At 58.0% G+C, this 16,298-nt stretch overlaps 1 protein-coding gene across 3 annotated transcripts; it reads left to right on the top strand.

Moving 5' to 3' along the window:
* Positions 1–2,053: 2,053 nt before the first annotated feature.
* On the top strand, positions 2,054–10,392 carry Gcgr (glucagon receptor). 3 transcript variants are annotated; one of them, XM_020187975.2, is made up of 14 exons: positions 2,054–2,206; positions 6,078–6,215; positions 6,332–6,434; positions 7,435–7,542; positions 7,621–7,742; positions 7,839–7,945; positions 8,021–8,177; positions 8,264–8,423; positions 8,497–8,557; positions 8,800–8,869; positions 9,155–9,243; positions 9,368–9,506; positions 9,578–9,619; positions 9,873–10,392. In XM_020187975.2, exons 2-14 carry the CDS (start codon positions 6,159–6,161, stop codon positions 10,098–10,100), a joined length of 1,443 nt encoding a protein of 480 aa, XP_020043564.2. In that variant the 5' UTR covers positions 2,054–2,206; positions 6,078–6,158; the 3' UTR covers positions 10,101–10,392. The 3 variants fall into 3 exon arrangements, with proteins under 3 accessions (XP_020043564.2, XP_073900976.1, XP_073900975.1); XM_074044875.1 differs by lacking the exon at positions 9,368–9,506; XM_074044874.1 differs by lacking the exon at positions 2,054–2,206 and having other exon boundaries at positions 7,626–7,742.
* The last annotated feature ends 5,906 nt before the right edge of the window (positions 10,393–16,298 follow it).

Below are 16,298 nucleotides of genomic sequence, written 5' to 3'. Positions count from 1 at the left end.
AAGACCCTCCCTTGTCCCCCATCCCACCCCCATTGCCCTGCTGTGTTGTGGGAGACCCCTCGTGCACTCTGAAGGTGTTTTTTATACTTTTTTCCTGCTGGGGCCCCTCCCCCACTGGCTTGCCCCTCAGGAAGCTAGACCCAGTGCCCCATTCCCGCTGTGGGACCAGAGTCACACCCCCCATTGCTGTACTGCGTTTGTACAGTGCTCCTCCAACCCCTCATCCCAGGTCCTCTCAGCTCCTGAGAGCCCCTGACTCACAGGGGTCACCCAGGCTGGAAGTGGGAGCAGGACCTGAAGGAGCATCAGAGGAGGGGGGACCAGATGGGTGACAGGGAACACTCCCCCCCCTTGCTTCACACAGGCAGCCCACAGATAAGTGGAAGCAGATTTAAGACCTTTGCTTTCTGACCTTTGCCCCCTGGCCACTGCCTAAACCAAAACAGAAAGCTCTGGAGCAGGGTTTCAGTGGACCAGTAAGAACAGAGGTGTAGAAGGCAAAAGCCGCCCCCCCTCCAGGCACACCTCATCCTGACCTGAGCCCCAAGACAGGGTGCCCAAGTAGAGGACTGGGTGGCAGAGCAGGCTGTGGACCACACACCAGTTGCCTGCAGGCACCACAAGGGGTGGCAAGACCTTCAAGGCGGACAGGCTCATAGATGTGGGCACATGTTCCAGTGCCTCTGAAATAGAAGTGGGATGCTGGAGAAGGGCCCCCAAAGCAAAGTATGGCATCTGACCAGAGAGGATTGACCCAGGAACCAGAGGGGAGACTGCAGGAGATCCCAAAGACACAGGATCCCAGAGAGACAGGAGATGGAATGAACTCTGGGAGCCACTTCCCTGGTGTCCTGCAGGTGGGGGTAGAGGAGGTACCACCTAGCTGAAAGATGGGGGTCTCAGAGGACTGGGTCAGGGAGAGGGCTTGGGAGAGGAACTCTGAACTTGTGGGAGGGAGACATCTCCAGAGAGGGGGTTGGAAGCAGGAGGAAGTGAGTGCCCATTCTGGAAGTCCAGCCACACGGAGAAATGTGGAGGCTCCAAAGCACCCATGAGGTTCTGTAAGCCCCCAGGTCACTGGACAGGAGCAGGCACTGCCGGATAGGGGAGTGCTTGAGTGCATGGGAGGTGAGCAGGCAGGGGTGGAGGGGCAGGCACAAGGCCCACAGCGGTGGGATGTTGTTTTTAGGGGACAGTGGGGGAGGAATGTCCTCTCTAGGATGAGTCTGGGGGCAGAAGGAGTTCAGGATTGCCACTCAGGACTGGGCAGTCCTCAAGAAAGCAGGCATCTGAGAAGGGGGACTCCCTTCCCCTTGGCCATGGCAAATGGCAGGGGCAGGAGTCAGGTCAGTGTGTGTGTGGCAGGAGGGTTGAATGGGTAGTGTCGAAGGGGGCTCAGCAGACAGGACAGGTCCTGAACCACAGGTTGTGTGGCACATAAAGGGTTAAAGGGACATTTAGGAGATGGCCTGGCCTGGGACACCCTGAGCAGCCCACATACCTTCCTCCCTACTCCTACCCCCACCTGTAATGCAGGCGAGCTGGCAGGAACAGTGTCACCCAGGAGCCAGGTTGGGGATAGGTAAGGGAGTCTGTCGGTCCTTCCAGAAAATCAGGAAGGCATCGGGGGTCTCAGCGGTCAGGAAGAGCAAGAAAGGAAGGGACGCTGAGTCACAGCTCCCACCCTGGGGCACCCTCCCCCACACTCCTACTCGCGTTCCCGCGGGGAGCTAAGAGCCGCGGTGACCGCCACCTGCCAGGCCAAGATCCACTGGGCGAGGGTCCCTGGGGCGGAGGGTCTGCAGAATTGGAGTCCGAAGACCACATCGGCAGCGAGGGGTCTGCGGAGGATCCTCGGGGAAGGACCCGCGGGGCCGGAGTCCGGGGTCGGGGCGAGTGCGCAGGGGTCCGCGGGAAGGGTCCTGCGGGGCGCGCTCGAAGGGGAAGGGGCTTTGCTCCGGGGCGCGTCGGCGGCACCGAGGCACCTCGACTGTCCCCTCCGCCCCCGCCCCGCGGGCCGCTCCCGCCCCCGCCCCCTCCGCCACCGCCCAGCGTCGCCGCCGGAAAGTTTGCGCGCGGCTGGCGCGGGGCGCGGGCGCGGAGCCGGCGCCGACCCTGATCCGACAGCACAGCGGCCACGAGCGGCCACCGGCGCCCCGACCAGAGCGCGCCGAGGACGGCGGGGAGCCGAGCCCGAGCCCGAGAGGTGAGAGCACTGGGCCTGACCCCGAGGGGACGGTCCGGAGCCGACCTGGCTGGAGTGCGGGAGCGGCCGGGCGCGGCCGAGGCGCGCAGACTAGGGACAGCGGGGAGCTGGCCAGCGGACCCTCTGGCCTGGGCTGGCGATCCCCGGGGGTCCTGGGGATCCTCCCCCATCGGACACCTCCGTTCCCAGCCCCGGGGATGCGCCCTCCGGGATCCAACAGTCACCCACATTCAGGGGGCTCAGTCTGTCCTTCGCTCCTCTGGTCTCTGTCCTGCCGCCCCACGGCGCGGGGACTCGCTCCTCCCTCCAGCCCCCCGCCCTTCTCCCACAGCCACGCACGCGGCCTTGGGGCTGCACCGGCCAGGCGCGTCCTCCCCTCCGCAGCGCCTGCTGCTCTCCCACGTGCCCCTGCTCCCCAGGACTCCCCACTAGTACATGGGTTTCCCTGGGATGAGGTGAGGGGCATTGGCACCCTGCCTGGCCGGCTCTTCTGCCGCAGCCCACACTTGTGACTTTGACCTGGGTCAGCGCGGAGCCCTGACCTGCCCTGCCCTGCCCTGCTCTGACCTTTTCAGCACCCCCTCCCCTCGTTTCCTCTGCTGCGGAGGGGTTTATGTCCCAATCCCACCGAAGCCCACTGGTCTCTCACCTCTGGGTGCCCGCATCCTCTGAGGACTGTTCCCCTCCCCTCACCCCTCATCCCGGCCAGGCTGTTTTGATATCCTGTATTGGGGAACCTGAGGGGTAGTGGGGGGGTGGGAGCGCACCCTGGCCAGCATCCCAGATCTGTCTGCCCCCTTGCGGGGAGGAATCAGGCTTTGTCAATAGCCTGTGGCCCCTGATCTTGCCCCTGGGCCATGACCTCTGCTATTTTCCCTGGTTTCACAAAAACATCTCTCTGGCTCAACCCCCCCACGCCCCCATTAATCCTCAGGGGCTTCCCAGAACATCTGGGAATTGCCTTTCAGATCCTGGGGCGCTAAGGGCAGTTTTATTTAAAATTGCCTTCTTTGGTCATTGGGCCATCTACCTTACCTGGTGTCCCTCAGCTATCGCCAGGGGACACTGGCCACAACATGAACACCCGAAAGTCATGTGTGCTGGGACTGGCATGCGGCAATGCCAAGACAGCAAGCAGCAGGGTCAGCCTAGGTGGTTGGAGTGTCCGGATGTGTGTGCTGTGAGGGAGGGGTGGAGGGGAAGGGCATGCCACTTGGGGAGCCCCACCTGCATCTCCAATCCTCCACTGACTTGTACCCCACCTGAGGGAGCTCAGGTGCCTGGTCCAAGAAGGGAGAAGGGCAGGGTCCCTTCCACCCCACCTGCTCCTTGCTGGAGAGGGTAATAAAGTGGAAAAATGGCCAAGATAGGCTCTGGCCACCACCTGAGCCTCTGAGGGGCACTTCCACATCTGGCTACCATGTCATCACAGGGCTCCAGGCCACTCACTCATTCAACAAATATTTGTCACGGGCACTGATGGCTGTCTCTGGGTCTTAGTGTTTACCCCACAGTGGGGGCCTGCTCAGTCAGTCCCTCCCTGCAGGTGACGAAGCCCTTTACCTGTGTGCTCATCCTCAACCATAGGGAAATAGGGATTCCCAGTGGAGAAGCTGAATTACTTGCCCTTGATCGCAGGCTCCTTGTGTCTACTGTCTTCTCTGTGGCCAGCCTTATGTCTGGGTACTTCCTGCAGGGACCCTAGACCCTCAGCCTTGCATGGCTGGAATAGGTCTGCATCCTCCCTACCACCCCCCAGTATAAGGACATATTCTCACCTACACTCCCTACACCTGTCCCTCCCACAGGGACAGAGGACTCCCTCGCCTCTGTCCCTTCCCAAAGTTCTGTGGGGTGGGAGTGGAAGGTATGGAGAGAGCCCCAGGATAAGTTGCCATAAAGAAAGATCTGGGGAATACCAGGGGCCCCAGAGCAGCCCAACTCCCCTCACCCCTACCTCTGGGCCCTAAACTAACTAATGGACCCCCAGCTATACGGCTGATTCCCCACTCAGCATGAACAGCCCTGGTGTGGGCCTGTCCCTTTCTTTCCCCACAATCAGCTCCATTGTGCTAATAGCACTGGGGGATCAGCAAGATGAGTATCACAATACTCCTAAGGTGGAGGTGTGGCTCAAGTGGTAGAGCACCTGCCCGGCAAGCTCAAGGCCCTAAGTTCAAATCCCAGTACCGCAAAAAAAAAAAAAAAAAATCAGAACCAAAAAACTCCCATTTCCCCAACAGGCATACTGAGGCAGAGTTGGGTCCTGAGAGGACCTCAGGGAGCCCCTTTTTCCCCAATGGGGGAGCCAGCCACCTGGGTCCAGCCTCCTTTCTCCCCATATCTCCTGCACGCATCTCCACTGTCCATCCACCCTGACCAGCCCTTGTCACACTTGCCCCTGCCCACCAAGCCTACCCACCCACCACCCCTCCTCCTCTAGGGTCTTTGAGAGAGCCCAGCTCTGGGGTAGGGTCAATCCCTACCTTAGTGGCCTGGGCAGCTGAGGCAGTGGTGGTTGAGGATGCTGTGGGGTCAGAGTCAGGAGAAGAAGATAAGGCCCCTTGGTAACCCCAGAGCTGGGGATGCCTGAACTGTCCTTCTTCCCTCCACCTGTCTGCCTCCTTCTCCCCAGCAAGAGCTCTCCATTCTGAGGCTCCCTCACCCTCGCCCCAAGATGGCTTCACATCTCGCTCAGAGGCTGGGGACCTGCAACTTGTGGGTCCTGTCTTTTGCCAGACCCTGCATGACCCAGGGACCAAGGACTGGGGTCAGGACCCCCATAGCAGGCTGTGAGCCAGGAGCTGCCTAGCACTTGGGCATTCACCTTGCTGGCGGCAGGAGTACAAAGAAGCCCTGTTGAGCTGGCCCCACTAGGGCTCAACTGACTGCAGGAGTCTAAAATCCAGGCTTGGCGCTCCCCAGGCAGCTGTCCAGGTTTGCCTGGAAACCCAGACTTTAGCCACAGCTGTAGCCTGCAACTCTTTTTTTCCCTGGTTCTGCCTAGTGCTGCCTTCCGTCCGTGCCAGCTGTTTTCATTCTGTTGGAGGGCGCACAGGAAAGGCTCCACCACAGCCCTGCCGCTGTGATAGTCTTGCTGTGAGACTCTCATGCAGGCCCTGCAGACAGGCCCTGCAGACAGGCCCTGCAGACAGGCCCTGGGAAGCCCCTCCCACCTTCATGCATGGGGTTCAGTCAGAGCAGCATAAAGCTGATTTGTGGGGTGGCCGCTGCCCTGTGCTCCACTAGGCAGGGGTGCCCTCGACTGGCTCCTGGCAGTTGGCAGTGCTAATCTCCAAGTAATGTGCTGCCTGTGGTGCCCAGGGGACCCAGAAGCCCAGCCTGAGCCTTGTATGAGGTTGATGGGGTCACATGGACTTTCTGGTCCTGGGAAAGAGGACACGCATGTGGCAGAGACCACTTGACATGTGCCTTCCCCCACCTGGCCCTGGCATGGCTGGGACCCAGGCAAGCAGTGGGGGCCATGTGACAGATGGGCCTGGGCACTCCACCCTTGAATTCTGTACCCTATGCCAGGTCGCCTGGCCAACCCACTTTCCCAGGGATTAAGATTAGGTGGGAAGGATGTGAGGGGACCCCCTGGGACCAGCTGACTGAGGGAGGAGATGGCCACTGGGTGCTTCTCTGATAGGAAGCTGGCTGCCACGGAGTGGGAGGGCAGGTCTGGGACTGTCAGAGTGACCAGACAGCCAGGCCCACAATCTGCATTGGTACTGGGGGCACTCCCACGTCCCCTCCTTGCCAGCCCCTATCTACCAACAGAACTCAGTCTTGCAGGGTTGACCGTAGGGGAGCAGAACACTCCCTGGTTGGAACTTTCTCCAGACTCTGATGTTCTGGTCCTCTGCAGCTCCAGGAAGGGCGTGCACACCCCAAGCTCCCAGACGTGTGGCCCCTGCCAGATGTAGGGGGGTGGCTGCCTGGAGGAGGCATGCCCCCTGCCGGGCCACGCTGCCTGCTGCTGCTGCTACTGCTGCTGGCTTGCCAGGTGAGTGGTGCAGGGCCCCCACCCAGCATGGAGGGCCACCAGTCTGCCTTTCTGGGCTGACTGCCCCTGGCTTTCTCATGTCTGTCTTTCTGACTGTGTGTCTACCTGCTCCCCAGTTACAGACCCCTTCTGCCCAGGTGATGGATTTCTTGTTTGAGAAGTGGAAGCTCTATGGTGACCAATGTCACCACAACCTCAGCCTGCTGCCCCCACCCACGGGTGAGCCCTACCCATAGGTTTCCAGTGTCCTGTCTGGCCGTGTGGCTCAGAACTCTCCTTGTAGGAAGGCTTCCTATTGTGGCCCTGGCCCTGCAGTAATGCTGCTGGCGGGGGAGCTTTCTACTCCCAGCCCCCTGCCCCCATATATTTTATTTAGGGGAGAGTACTGGGATTTAGAACTCAGGGCCTCATGCTTGGTGGGCAGGTGCTCTATCATTTAAGCTATTCCAGCAGTCCCTATCTGCCCCCATTTATAGGTGAGTTGACTGAACCATAGAGGTCAGTGATTTGACCAAGGCCACATAACCAGAAATGGCAGAACAGCCTCAGAGCTGACATGCTTCTCTTCCCCGGAACTCTTTCTGTGCTGGGTGCACCCATGCCCGGTCCAGGAATAGTATCTCTGTTCCTGCTGAGCTCACAGTGGGCAGACAGTGCACAGGGGAGAGGGCTGGCAGAGCACCCAGGCCAGAAGACAAGGAAGAGACAGGCCATGATGCAGACAGCTCAGACAGGGACCTGAGCTGGGAGTACAAGGAGAAATTGGGGCAGAAAGCCCACCTATCATGGTGCCATTGTCTAGACAAAGGAGGCAGTCTGTGTAGGACAGAGGGAGAACAGGGTGTGGGAGTTACAGGTTCGCACTGGACCTGGGAAGGATGCCAACAGAATTGGGGTTCAGCCTCCAGAGAGGAAGGTTCTGCAAACAGGTGGAGAGAGGGGAAACTCCAGCATGGGTTTGGGGTAACATTTGAGATAGGAGGCCTCCAAGGGAAGGTGCCCTGAGCAAGCACAGCACCAGGCTGGGATGGAGGGAACGTGGGCATGGTTGGGCAGGAGAGGCAGATGAGCAGGGCACCTGGCCCCTGGCCCAGGTGGAGGAGGCAGCAGCTCCAGCTGCAGACTTGGGAGAGCCAATGACTGCTCAGCAGGCTTCCTGGAGGAGGCAAGATGGTTCCTGACCAGGAACCTAGTCCTGCCTCGTCCCCCACCTCTGCAGAGCTGGTCTGTAACAGAACCTTTGACAAGTATTCTTGCTGGCCTGACACCCCTCCCAACACTACAGCCAACATCTCCTGCCCCTGGTACCTGCCTTGGTATCACAAAGGTAACACTGGATGGCCGGGGGAGGTTGAGGGGGCTGGGCCTGGAGGTGGGCTGAACAGAGCTTGCCCCCACGCCCCAGTGCAGCACCGCCTGGTGTTCAAGAGGTGTGGACCCGACGGGCAGTGGGAGCGCGGGCCCCGGGGGCAGCCATGGCGCAATGCCTCCCAGTGTCAGATGGACAACGAGGAGATCGAAGTCCAGGTCAGCATTGGAAGGCAGCAGAAGGGCATGGCAGGATGGGTAGGGGACAGGGGAGGTATCCCCTGCCCAGCCTTGACTGCCCACTGTGATTTGCAGAAGGAAGTGGCCAAGATGTACAGCAGCTTCCAGGTGATGTACACGACGGGCTACAGCCTGTCACTGGGGGCCCTGCTCCTTGCGTTGGCCATCCTGCTGGGCCTCAGGTACGCCATCACAAACAAGCAGCATGGGCAGTGGAGGGACAGGGTGGCAGGGATGCTAACTTGCTGTCCCCACAGCAAGCTGCACTGCACCCGCAACTACATCCACGGGAACCTGTTTGCATCCTTCGTGCTCAAGGCTGGCTCCGTGCTGGTCATTGACCAGCTGCTCAAGACTCGCTATAGCCAGAAGATTGGTGATGACCTCAGGGTCAGCGTGTGGCTCAGTGATGGGGTGAGCCCAGGTTGATCACCCTACACCCACCCCGCCTAGGGTGGGCAGGGGCAGTGTGACCCCCACTCATGCTGCACCCTGCCCAGGCGGTGACCGGATGCCGTGTGGCTGCTGTGGTCATGCAGTATGGCATCGTGGCCAACTACTGCTGGCTGCTGGTGGAGGGCGTGTACCTGCACAACCTGCTGAGCCTTGCCACCTTCCCAGAGAGGAGCTTCTTTGCCCTATATCTGGGCATTGGCTGGGGTGAGTGGACTGGTTGGGGGTGGGGGACCAGGCTGTCCAGGGCCACGAGGCTACAGCTGCTGCCCATCTACAGGTGCACCCCTGCTGTTTGTCATCCCCTGGGCCACGGTCAAGTGTCTGTTTGAGAACGTTCAGTGAGTATGAGCCAATGGGGATGAGACAGGGCAGCTGGGGCAATTGGTGTTGGGCCAGTGGAGTAGCCCTGGGGGAAGTAGGGAGCACTGGGGTGGAGGCACACTAGCCAGAGGCACCTGGAGATTGGGGTCGTTTGAGACCTCTCCCTTCCTTTCCTGAGGCACTCTATAGATCTCACCAGAGTAGAGGTGGGGGCTGGGGGCTGTGTCACCCCCAGGATGTGAGCAGTCCGCCTCCATAGGTGCTGGACCAGCAATGACAACATGGGCTTCTGGTGGATTTTGCGCATCCCTGTCTTCCTGGCCATCCTGGTGAGGAATGAGGCACCTGCTGGCCCCAGCAGGGAGGGAGCTGCCCTATCCCTCCTTCCTAGGCCTTAGGAAGGAGGAAGGGTGGGAGCCCCAGCACTCACCTAGGACACTGTGCACCCAGGGCTGCAAGCCAAGCTACCTATTCTTAGCTGCCAGTCTCAGAGCCAGGTGCCTGGCCAAAGCTCTCTTGGCTGCAGGCCCACCTGCAGCGGGGGGACAGGTGGGGGCCATCCAGGGTGCAGAGCGGTCCCTGGGCTGCTCCTGACCTGAGCCATCCTCACACAGATCAACTTCTGTATCTTTGTCCGAATCATTCTCCTTCTTGTGGTCAAGCTGCGAGCCCGCCAGATGCACTATGCTGACTACAAGTTCCGGTGAGTGAAGGCCTTGGGGCCAGAGTGTATGGATACGAACCCCCCACCCAAGGCCAGAGACCTATGTGGGTGGAGCTGGATCCGTGGGCAGGCAGGCAAGGATGTTCAAGCTCCACCCCTGCAGGCTGGCCAAGTCTACGCTCACCCTCATCCCCTTGCTGGGGGTCCACGAGGTGGTCTTTGCCTTCGTGACTGACGAACAGGCCCAGGGAACCCTGCGCTCCACCAAGCTCTTCTTCGACCTATTCCTCAGCTCCTTCCAGGTGACCCCCTGCCTGCTCCCACTCCCCTCCCCAGGCTGAGGGTGCTGCCCCTGACCACCCTCTCTCTCCAGGGCCTGCTGGTGGCTGTTCTCTACTGTTTCCTCAACAAGGAGGTAGGTGGGGTTGGGCTAGGGCAGCACAGAGGGATGTGCAGACGCTGGACCTAGTACAGTGTGCCATTCCCTTCCTCACCATTTATTGGGTGTGGTTGCTATGTCAGGTCCCCAGGCCCTCAGGGAGTGCATGGGTTGGTGGTCCCTGGCATCTGCAGGTCCCTCTGCCCATAGTGATGAGTGGCATCACTGTGCCTGGTTGGGAGCTTGCCTTGGCAGGCCATGGGATTGGCCTGACGCCTGGTACCCCTAGGTACAGGCAGAGCTGCTGCGGCGCTGGCGACATTGGCGAGAAGGCAGAGCACTGTGGGAGGAGCAACTCACTAACAACCACATGGCCCCGGCAGGGCCTAGTCGTGGTGTCCACTGCCAGAAGCTTCAGCTCATGAGAAGTGGTAGCAGCAACGGGGCTGGCCAGGACTCCTCTGTGCAGACTCCCTTGGCCAGTGGCTTCCCAGGGTTGGCTGAGAGCCCGTCCTGAATCTCCACTGGAACCCAGCTGGGGCTGGATTCAGAAAGGACGCCACTCGACAGCCTAGAACTGAATGCCAGGCCATGGCTGGAGGGGCAGGGCATCTGGACAGCAGCTCCCACAATCTACATCTCCCCTTCTCCACACCTGCCCTGTTCCCCAGGACAGGCTGGATGGAGGTTGGGGGTCAGGTGTGCTAAGAGAGCTGTGCCAGGGATGTGGGCCTTTGTCCCCATGTGTTAGTGCATCCCATGTACACACGTGTGTCCTCCAATAAAGAGCTTAAGCAGTGGCCACCTTACACATCCTGGAGAGCTGGGCTGTAACTACCTTGCGTACAGCAGTGGGGGCAGGCTGGGCAGGGCTCAAGGAGCAGGAGCTGCATGAATGGGCCACAGGCTGTTCACTCCCTCAAGGGGGCCCTCCAACTAACCCTGTTCCGCAGATTGCTGAAGTGCCCCAAGAGTGGCCAACAGTACTGTCCCTTCCTGAGCAAGTTCTGACCACCCTCCCATCCTGGCTCAGGGCAGTGGTCCCCAGGGGACCCCAGTCCCCCAAATGTCCCTATCTGTCAGCAGAGGGACATGGAGGGGGACTGGTGGCAGAGGGAGGCTACTGCATAGCAACCCTCCTGCTACCCCGTGTGAGCAGCACATTTACCCAGAGGGTGTGGTCCAGAAGCACCCCTCTTGAAGGGCAGCATAGCACTGGCACTGGACTCTGAGCTTGCTTTCTGCTGGCCTGGCCTCTGCTTCACATCAGCTTTACTTGGAAATTCATAGGCCACACAGCAGATTGAAGTAGGGGGAAATGGACCCCAAAATTGCTGTGGGTGCAGATGAAGATGCAGTGCAGAGTTTGCTCTGCCTCTGTACTTAGCTCTGAGGCCGTGCCTACTCCAGCCCTTGCTATGTCCTGTAGGTAGACGGGCACCTTGCTTGCCAGGCTGGGAGGTCAACACAGGCCCAGAAGAGATGCCCCCTCAAGTGCTTGACACAGGAAGAGACAGGACGCATCCTGGGTGCCTGGTTCTCTGGGATGCACCCTGAGTCTGTGAGGCACAGTGTGTCTGATGTGGGCTGTACCTCCCTGGACTCTGCTGTGCCTCTCAGAACCATGTTGCTGGACAGAGGCAAGTCCAAAGAGGGAGTACACAAGGGACTGGATCAACCCCTCTGCAGTGGGTGCCTTGATGCCTGTTGGGGTGTGCGCTCAGGGTAGGGAAGGAGCCTGCCAGGTGTCTTTGCTCCAAGGAGCTTCTGCGGGGCTGTGGGGGAGGGGTGCCCACAGCCACGAAGGGCCACGTGGACTGGAGCTGCTCAGGCAGAGCCAGGCTAATTGGAGCAAATGGAAAGACAGGGGGCCTCTCAGGAAAGGTAAACAGAATTACTCACCTGCCAGGCGCTGGGGCCCGAGATGGGGCGGGGGGGGGGGGGCTCAGCCTGCCATCCACTGAAGACCTGGGGCAGCAGGGAGGGACGGAGAGAACAGGCAAAAGGCTGGGCTTCAAGAGCTGGGCTCTTCGCACACCTGGATGGGTTACTGGGACTAGTGGGGGCAGCTACACCTGCTGAAGGCCTAAGGCCTCTGACCTTGAGGCCAGCTCATCTCAGCCCCCAAGACCCAGGGGCCTCACTCTCTGAGCCCTGGCTGCCTGGGTGCTGCTGTGGGCACAAAGCCACTCTGAGTAGGCAAAGAAGCATGTGCTTCTCCTTCACGCCAGCTGAGCTCAGGGTTGCTAGCTCCCTTGGGAAGTGTGCTGCTCACCTGAAGCCTCCTGACAGCCCTCCCCATCCCAAATCCCTCCTTCACCCGTCTCCCTCTCTGTCCCCAACGGAACTGGAGCACGCTGGTGGAATCAGGGGCAGAGGTGGGGAGCTGGCAGGTGCTGAGCTCACCTGGCCAATAAACTGATTCTGACCAGGCCACCCCACAGGTGAGTGGAGGAACCTTCTTTCTAACTCAGCCCAGGTGTCTTCGGTCTCATACAACACTCAGGAGACCCTGTTCCTTCCCTATCGCTATGGCCCCTCCCATGTCTACCTCACTTCTGCACCTCGTTCCGCCCCCAGAGGAATGTGTGTGTACCGCTCAGTGGAGTAGGTGGACGCACACCAGTACTGTGGAGTGAGGGTGACTGGGTGTGCAAACATGAAGGAAGGGAAATGCACTGCTGTGTGCTTGTGGGACAGGGCAGTCATGTTCCAGAGGGATGTGTGTGTGGCCCGGGGGGGAAGGAAGACATGGACCACAGTAATCAAGATCAAACTGGACAGTCAAGTCATGGGTGATTTGGGCGAGGGGACCTCAGGCCAGGAAGAAGGCTCAGAAGAGACCCAGTCAAGTAGGTAAGAGTGAACATCCAGATGCAATTTAAGTGACTGGGTGGAGAGTTCAGGATATAATGACTGATTAGTGTATGGAAAACTCAGCAAACGAAGGCAGTCACGGCAGCCCACACTGGTAATTCCAGCACCCAGGAAGCTAAGGCAGGAGGACCATAAGTTTGAGCCCTCTGGGCTACAGAGTGAGACCCTGCCTCACCAATCCAAGAGCTGGGAGATTGGGGTCATGACTCAAGTGGTAGAGTACCCACCTAGCATGGCAAAGCCCTGGTTTCCATTGTCATTACACAAATGAGAAAAGAAGGCAATGAGTAATTCCAAGAAAAACAGAGTTTTTCTGAACACAGACATCGAAATGTAAACACTCAACACTGATGTAACTAAAATTACTGGGGAAAAAAGATCTAGGGAGGATGGTGGACAGGAAGGAGTGGGGAAGGAAGGAAAAGGGAAATCAAGAACTAACAACTTCCATGTGTTATTTAGAACTAATGCAGCCAAGCACAGTGGCTCACACCTGTAATCCTAGCTACTTGGGAAGCTGAGTTTGGGAGGATGGTGGTTCGAGGCCAGCCCCGGCAAATAGTTTGCAAGACCCGATCTCCAAAACAACTAGAGCAAAATGGACTGGAGGTTTGGCTCAAGCAGTAGAGCACCTGCTTTGCAAGCTTCAACCCTGAGTTCAAATCCCAGTCCCACAAACAAACAAACAAAAGGCAGATCAAAGAATCAGTGGAATTGAAAGTGGTTGTCAGCCTGAGCATGGTGGTACATGCCGTTAATCCTAGCACTCCGGAGGCTGAGGCGGATTTCAGAGTTCAAGGCTAGCCTGGGCTACATAGTAAGAATCTGTCTCTAAATAAATAAGTGGTTGTTTCAAGTGAGGAGGACATGAGAAAGCTAGGGGCTGCAGATCTGCTCTCTAAACTGGCTCAGCCTCCTCGAGGATACCCTAGCAGCCTGCAGTCCCTAGCCCCCTGCATGTTTTCTGACCTTGCTCTCCACTGCTCTGTCCTCTCCTGCCTCTTCTAGACTGGTGTGCCCAGAGATCACATATCATCCTATTTTTCTTTTTCTTTGCCATCCAAGGGATGGAACCCAGGGCCTTGCTAGGAAAGCAATCTATCACTGGCCCACAACTATCACAGCTGCCTGGTGGTACTAGGAACTCCATCACCTGAGTCATGCCCCCAAACTCATTTTTTTTTTTTTTTTTTTGCAGTACTTGGGCTTGAACTCAGGGCCTTCACCCTGAGCCACTCCACCAGCCCTATTTTTGTGAAGTAGGGTTTCACAGAACTATTTGCCTGGGATGGCTGTGAACTATCTTTTGTGCCCGGCTATCACTCTTTTTTTTTAATACCAAGTTTTAAAATTCACTAACATTAGCTGGGCATGATTGGGTACTTCTGTAATCCTAGCACTCAAGAGGCTGAGGTAAATCTTTTTTGTATCCAGGCGCTGGTGGTTCACACTGGTAATCCTAGCTACTCAGGAGGCATAGATCTGGAGGATGGCGGTCTGAAGCCAGACTGAGCAAACAGTTTTGAGACCCCATCTCAAAAAAACCCTTTACAAAAAAGGGCTGGTAGAGTGGCTCAAGGTATAGACCCTGAGTTCAAATCCCATACCACAAAAACAGCAACACAAAAATACATCTTTTTTTTTGTGGGTATAGTACTGGGGTTTGAACTCAGGGCCTCACGCTTGCCAGGCAGGCACTCTACCACTTGAACCACTCTGCAAGCTCCAAATAATCTTAACTTTGAGGCCAGCCTGGGCTACAAAGTGAGATCTTGTCTCAAAAGACCTCATCTATGTCTCCAGCTCCCTGGCCCTCTGGAGTCTAATTCAGACCCAGCTTCCAACTTGGCACCTCCACTGGGAGGCCCCGCAGTTTCATAACCCACTTCCCTGCCTAGGGTTCTCTACCTACCCACTGCATCACCCTTCTAACAGGTCTCCCTCTCTGCCTGGAATTCCACCATGTATCTCAGAGGTAGAGCACTTGTCTAGCATGTATCAGGGCCTGGGTTTGATTCCTAGCACTAAGAATTAGGGTAATAAAATTTTTCCCATGGAGTTGTTGACATTGGATGAGAGCAAACTACGTATGAGTTCATGTGCACAAACACAAGTGGGGAGGCGTCGATCCTGACTCTCCTCCAGCCACTCTCAGAGCCACTTGACCCAACAGCACCCCCAGCTGGAGAGGGTCACCAGCATCTCAGACGCTAAGAGGTGACAGAGCAGCTGGCTGGGGTAGGAGTGCTGTGCCGTTGGCATGTTGGCCACCACAGCGACAGCTCTAATCCAGGATCATCTCAGCACACTGGGTGCCATGTGACACCCTCCTTCCACACCCCACCCCAGGTGTTCTTGCAGACTCCTTGCCAAGGGCCTCCAGCTGGCAGACTCCGAGTGAAATCTTGAAAAGCACAGGCACACAGGCCCAGGTGGCTGGGGTCCTCCAGTCATCCTCCATCACCTAATGGGTGGCCATGGGCAGAGAAGGCCTGGCTTCAGGGTCTGGTACCAGTACAACGTACAGGCTGTAAGCCCAGATCACGTTATTTCTTACATTGCAGCTGTTCTCTGCTACGTGCTTCCTGGGCCTGCAGCCATGCTAGTGAGGGGCACCCACAGCCTATGCTCCACCTTTACACATGGCGAGACTCGGGAAGCCTGGCAGCGTGAGGTGCCCAGGGCTCACATCACACCCATGGCCACCAGCACTGGGTTTCTACCTGAGGAATGGTGGATTGAGTTCACTGTGAGGCTGACAACCTTGCCAAGTGCATTCATGAGGTGACTAATGCTGCAGCAGGTACTCAGCACTGGGCAATGCCCCAGGAAGTAGGTACTAATTGCCACTTACAAAAACTACAGAGGCTCAGACTTTATAAGTTGGTCAAAGCCATGTGTGCAGTCCCTGCCTGGCCAGGGTCCAAGCCCACCTTCAGGAAAGGCTGGGAAGCCCCTAGCAGATCCAAGTGCAGCTGGGTCTCACTCTGCACCATTGCTGACCCTGGCAAACACCAAGGGGCAGAAAACACATAGTTGGAGCCTTGTCCCTTCCACTGTCTGGTCCCTGGTGGGTGCAGGGTATGGGTATGCTGATGAGGAATCTAAGTGAGTCATCTGTGCCAGCCTACCCTGTCCCGCTGTGTCCTGGGTCATGTCCACCCCCTTCCAGGCCTGGACAATGGGAAGCACCCCCGCCTCCACACACACCCCAACACTCAGCCCCTGCAAAATGTCTCACAGACCCTGAGGACCTAAGGTCTTATGCTTCCAGGGGCTGGCCTGGCCCCATGTTGCACAGTTTGTCACAGGTCCTGTCTTTGTCTATCCCTTCCTCCCTGGGAAGCCTCACCCAGGCCAACCCCAAGAGATGTCTCTGGGGCTCTAGAGCTCTGGAATACTCTTCTGGGAAACCATGTTCCTGAAATAAATTCTGGTTTGGCTCTGTCTCTGGAGTAGGCGCATTCCAGGGTTGTTTCCACATCTGAAGGTCAAGAGTAACCAGGTTTCTCCTAAGGCCCAGCAGCCACCCCTTTATCTAGATAGTGCAGGAAGCTACTCCCCCAAGGGCCCATACACTGTGCCATGGAAGGTAGGTGTGGGGTGGCAGAGGGGTACCTACTGCATCTAGGGACCCTCCACACATGGGAAATGCCCTCATAGGGAGCCCCTGCAGCTTGGAAAAAGGCAGCAACTGCCTAGAGCAGTCCAGCCCCTCCTCTCAGGGCGCCCCTCCTTGCCCCCTCTTTCCTGGGTGACTAGGGGCCCACACTGAGGAGTTCTGGACATACAGAACCTTCACCATGGCCTGAGATTCACGGGCCTGTTAGCTGTGTGG

The sequence above is a fragment of the Castor canadensis genome, chromosome 11 (genome assembly GCF_047511655.1).
Source record: "Castor canadensis chromosome 11, mCasCan1.hap1v2, whole genome shotgun sequence".
Classification (NCBI taxonomy): domain Eukaryota; kingdom Metazoa; phylum Chordata; class Mammalia; order Rodentia; family Castoridae; genus Castor; species Castor canadensis.
This window is presented reverse-complemented; position numbering and strand designations above follow the sequence as displayed.

Excerpts from the sequence above, each read along its gene's own strand:
- Gcgr (XM_020187975.2), top strand. The coding sequence starts at position 6,159 with ATGCCCCCTGCCGGGCCACGCTGCCTGCTGCTGCTGCTACTGCTGCTG. Across the intron at positions 7,543-7,620 it reads CCTGCCTTGGTATCACAAAG|TGCAGCACCGCCTGGTGTTC; the intron begins GTAACACTGGAT and ends CCCACGCCCCAG. Across the intron at positions 8,870-9,154 it reads CTGTCTTCCTGGCCATCCTG|ATCAACTTCTGTATCTTTGT; the intron begins GTGAGGAATGAG and ends ATCCTCACACAG.